The sequence below is a fragment of the Phyllostomus hastatus genome, unplaced genomic scaffold, assembly GCF_019186645.2.
Source record: "Phyllostomus hastatus isolate PE091 unplaced genomic scaffold, TTU_PhHast_1.1 phas_scaffold_182, whole genome shotgun sequence".
NCBI classification, from domain to species: Eukaryota; Metazoa; Chordata; class Mammalia; order Chiroptera; family Phyllostomidae; genus Phyllostomus; species Phyllostomus hastatus.
The window spans coordinates 28,835,856-28,840,748 of record NW_025334013.1 but is presented as its reverse complement, the minus strand read 5'-3'; the positions used below and the strand labels follow the sequence as shown (position 1 = coordinate 28,840,748).

Here is a 4,893-nt window from a genome sequence, read left to right as displayed (position 1 = left end):
TACTTATCAGCTTGGATAGGAGTAGAAAGAAATTCTAGGGAGACTCACTGTACTTGGTGCCAACTCTCTGAATCCTCTTCCCTCAACCAGCTTGTGCCCTGATTTCTCTAGGGCCTTGAGACCTCCAGACACACATAATTTTCTGCAGATATTTGAGGAGCAGGAGGAAAAAGTGTAGGGGTAGAGGCAATCTCTATACTCTTTTCTTTCTCCTCTCTCCTGGCATGTAGCTCATTGAGTAAGCATTTATTGGGTCTTACTGTGTGTCAGGCTCTGTATTAAGTCATGGGAAACAATAACATTATGTATGCGGAAGTCGAGCTTCTCAGTGGGGATGTGTTGGACCTGTGGAATTTTTAAGTTAATGTGGGCCTGCTGCCTTGAGCTAAGACAGAGTCTAAGGAGCTGAACTGCTGGTATCCTAGAGTCTCCGTCCCAGTCTCAACACTGGGATGAACTCCCATGGTGACCTGGGATCCATCTTCTTCCTACATCTCCTTCTGCATGTGGCCCCTTGGGTCACTATAATGCTTTTTGTGTCAGCCCCTGCAGCAGCCAAAAATTTCTCTAAACTGTCTGACCTGCCCTGGAGTCTGATGACCAAAACTGTGTCTGGCTTTAAGGAGCAAAGCCAGAGTATTGGTCTAATTCTCTTAGCCTTTTCCCTTTACTTAAGGGAGACATTGCAGGATTGAAGCAGTGGCCCCTTCAAATTTTTGTTTTTGAAAGGGTGCTCTGCAAACCATCACATAACAAGGGGTCATCAAAGATCCAGCTGGAGAACTGAGATGAAATCCAAGTGAGGAAAAGATACCAGTGTCTGAATTAGAGTGGCAGTGGATTGGAAAGGGATGGAGAAGGGTGTGAGAGGCACTGTGGGGGTGGTGGCAATGGAACCTGGGGACAGATAGGACGTAGGGAAATGAGAAAAGAGATGAGGAAATTTTCCCAAGTTTCTGACTGGCATGACTGCCTGATCTTAGAGATGCCATCAATTTCTGCCAACCCAAGATTTTTTGCTCTCATGATTTCCCTTTCCCTTTTGAGAATCAAGGCTAGAAAACATTTAGGTAAATTGTGGATTCAGATTGGTTGAGTTCTGGTTAGATATGGTTTTGCTGTTCATGGGAAACCTTACTGCAGCTGCAGAATGAGTGAGATTCAATTTCTTCCACATATTTCCTGAGCCTCAGCTTCTCCATCCATGAGATGGAGACAATGTCCACCCTGTACTTCTCACAGAGCCCTCACAAGACTCAGTGAGAGAATGAATGTCAAGGTACCTTGTAGAGTACTGGCCAAAAGTTGATTTCCATATTTTTAGGCCAAATGGAGACACAGAGGCCAGGCTCACCATGGTGGGTAATGAGGTTGCCCATTGTTTTCCTTCACATGTGGTCTCTCTGGTTTCTAGCCCTGAGAGTCAGGAAATTTCTTCCTAGTAAAGAATGTTTTACTCTCAGAAGTGTTGGGGGAAGGATGATAGGGACCCAGGAGTTCAGGGAGCCCAAGTTTCTCACTAGAGGTCCTGGTTGCAGAACAGCATCCTTGGACACATGTTGCTGCTTAATAGAGAGTTTGTTCCACCTGCCCTCAGCCTTCACATGTGGTTCAGTCAGGTTAAATATACATTAACACCAGACTCTTAAAAAAGCAAGCCCTTTCAATGGCTGTATGTAAAAAAATGAAAAGTTACAAGTGGCAGCATGTTTTCTGACTCTTAGCACCCAAGTAGGAGATTCTCACATATTTGAAATTACTCTTCTCAAGAAGAATGTGGCTTGCAAGGTAGGTGATTGTATTTCTGTCTTATGGGCGAGGAAACTGAAGTCTATAAAGTATGCCAATGACACAAGGTGACATAGCAGGTGAAGCCAGAGCCAGGACTCCAGCAGAGCCCACTGTCTCCAAACCACATGCCCTTCCACGCTGCCATGTGCTTCCTCTCCCTTCGAGACCACCTGACTCAAACACCACTGTACTTTATGCAGAAATGAAGGCCAGCCTATGGAGACAATGCAACCTACAAAGGCCCTTTGGTGAAAGGTAGGAATTTAATAAAAACAGTTATCTGCCAGCTAGCTGAAAGTTGTGGGGTAATCTCTGAGAAGGTCTTAGAAAAATACCTGGCACAGAGGAGGTTGAAAGTATATTTAGTCCTTTGGCCAAAGTCAAGAAATTATCTTGTGTATTAAATGTAAACACATGTTTGCCAGGCTAACTGACTCACTTGGTTGGCGCATTGTCCCATGCACCAAAAAGTCATGGGTTCTGTTCGCACTCAGGGCACATACCTAGGTTGCAGGTTTGATCCCCAGTTCAGGGCATGTATGGGATGCAACCAATCAATGTTCTTCACCTCAGTGTTTCTCTTTCTCTCTCTGAAATGAATAAATATATCCTCACGTGAATATTAAAAAATAATAAGTAAATATAGGCATGGATTCTTATGAAGATTCATTCATGCTGTTCCAAAGGAGAACACGCAGACTGCAGAACAAATAGGTTGGGTCAGAAAAATTGCTACCAGGAGGGGAAATAATACTGACAACATCAAGATCAGTCTCATTCCCTAAGTACCCATGATGCACATGACATCTTTCCAGTAAGTCTGTCTTCTCCTTACTTTTCAGGAAGAAATAAGCCTCAGGGAGCTTCAGTTGAGAAAGAGCTAAAGGTCAGTAAGAGGTTAAAAGAGTAAATGAATTGCTGGGATAAGCAACAGAATGTGGGCATCTGAAACAGTGAAAACTGTGAGCATCATATATGATGTGGTATTTCCCAGGATCTTAACTGGCATACTTTGGACCCGAATCTCAGTGCTGTGTATAGAAAACCACTCAGAAATCCAATTGATATTTATTAGGTATCTGCCACATGTTAGACCTTCTGTGTCATGCTTTTCATGCCAACACATCACCCAGTCTTTGCAGCAAACTTGTAACAAAGTGACAATTATTCTCATTTTGTATTTGAGGAAGTAGTCTCCAAGGGTTAGACAGCCAGGTAAAGGGCTTGCTCAAGGTCATTTACGCAGTCAATTATAAAGCCAAGACTCAGAACTCAGCATTCCTTCTAACACACCATGATGTGTGATGGGGTGGGTGGGTGGTCACAGAGCTGTCCTGAGCTGGGGCACATTAAGGGTAAAATTAGAGTGGAACATAAACTGATGTCTTCAACAGGAAGAAGGAGCTTCTCTCACTAAAATTTGCCAAACTTCATAGAGTATGTACACCAATATTTACCTCTAAACACTTGGTGGTTTGACTCAGAAGAGGATGCTAAGGCAAAGTGGAGATCAGCCAGCCCAGTGCTTTTATTTCACAGCTGGGGAAACTGAGGCTGCGATGGGTAATTACTGGTGGGTCAGAGGCACAAACTGGACCACATGTGAAAGTGCCTTCCACCTCCCAAAATCCCTGGGAGTGGTGGCAGGGCACAAGAGAAGGTGAAATGGGCTGTCATGTTGAGGGGGATCATGGTGTTTCATCATAACTGGACACTGACCACCACCACAACCCCATCAGTAACCCTCACTCTGTTGCATAGTTCAGCTAGTCCTCTGTCAGAATTGGTGTCTTTCTTTTTCATTTAGTAGTGGAACACAATGCAAGAGCTTAACCAGTCCCATGTGACTGAATTCATCCTTCTGGGCTTCTCCTTCAGTCCCAGGACCATGCCTCTGCTCTTCTCAGCCTTCTTGATGATCTATCTGTTGACTCTTCTGGGCAACAGCACAATCAGTATCCTCATCTGCCTGGATTCGCGCCTCCACACACCCATGTACTTCTTTATTGGCATCCTTTCCCTCTTGGATCTGTGCTACACCACTACAACTGTGCCCCAGATGTTGGCACATATGGCCAGCCAGAAGAAGACCATCTCCTTTGCCCGCTGTGTAGCCCAAATGTACATTTTCTTGGTGCTAGGCATCACTGAGTCCTGGCTTTTTGCCATCATGTCTATAGACAGGTATGTGGCCATTTGCCACCCACTTAGGTACAAGGTCATCATGAGCCCAATGTTGTGTGGTTTAATGGTCTTTTTCTGTGGACTCTGGGGTGTCATCTCTGCTCTTCTCTACACTGTGTTTTCCATGCGTCTGCCCTACTGTGGCCCCAACAAGATCAACCACTTCTTCTGTGAAGTCCCAGCAATCTTAAAACTTGCTTGTGCAGACACCTCAGTCAATGACCGAGTAGACTTCATTCTAGGCTTTAGTTCCACCCTGGTTCCACTTTTCCTTATCCTTGTTGTTTATGTCAACATCTTAGTTGCCATTTTGAGGATCCGTTCAGCCCAGGGGCGGCTGAAAGCCTTTTCCACATGTGCCTCCCATATCACTGTGGTCACCATGTTTTGTGTGCCAGTCTTGCTCATGTACATGAGGCCTGGCTCTGAGGCCTCCCCAGAGGAAGACAAAAAGTTGGCCCTGTTCTACAATGTCATCTCTGCTTTCCTCAACCCCATCATCTATAGCCTCCGAAATAAAGATGTGAAGGCGGCATTCCTCAAGGTGACAGGCTGGGGCAGAGCCCCAGAATGAGGCCCTGGGAGGATAGTGGGGGACAGAGAAACAAGACTCATGATGCACACTCAGTGCACCAACACTCATTCACATACTCAGTAGCACCAGTACACACCTCCTTCACTCAGCTCCAATCTCGACACCACACTGGTCCTTGGGAGACAGCCCATGATTTGGCTGACAGAAGAATACCATGAAATGTCTTCTAGGCACATCAGTCTTCCAGTATGCATTTGTTCTAGAATCTTTGTAGTTAACAAAAGAAGGGACATTTTTGTCCACTTAGTAGTTAACAAAAGAAGAGCCATTAAAATCATTTACTGAGGCACAGGGAATAGGTGTTGGGGTATGCTCTGTATCTG

The 4,893-nt window shown here is 45.1% G+C and overlaps 1 protein-coding gene across 1 annotated transcript; it reads left to right on the top strand.

The window, feature by feature from the left end:
• The first annotated feature begins 3,610 nt into the window (after nucleotides 1-3,610).
• Nucleotides 3,611-4,549, top strand: LOC123832170 (olfactory receptor 2D2-like). Its single transcript, XM_045859720.1, has one exon. It carries the CDS (start codon nucleotides 3,611-3,613, stop codon nucleotides 4,547-4,549), a length of 939 nt encoding a protein of 312 aa, XP_045715676.1.
• The last annotated feature ends 344 nt before the right edge of the window (nucleotides 4,550-4,893 follow it).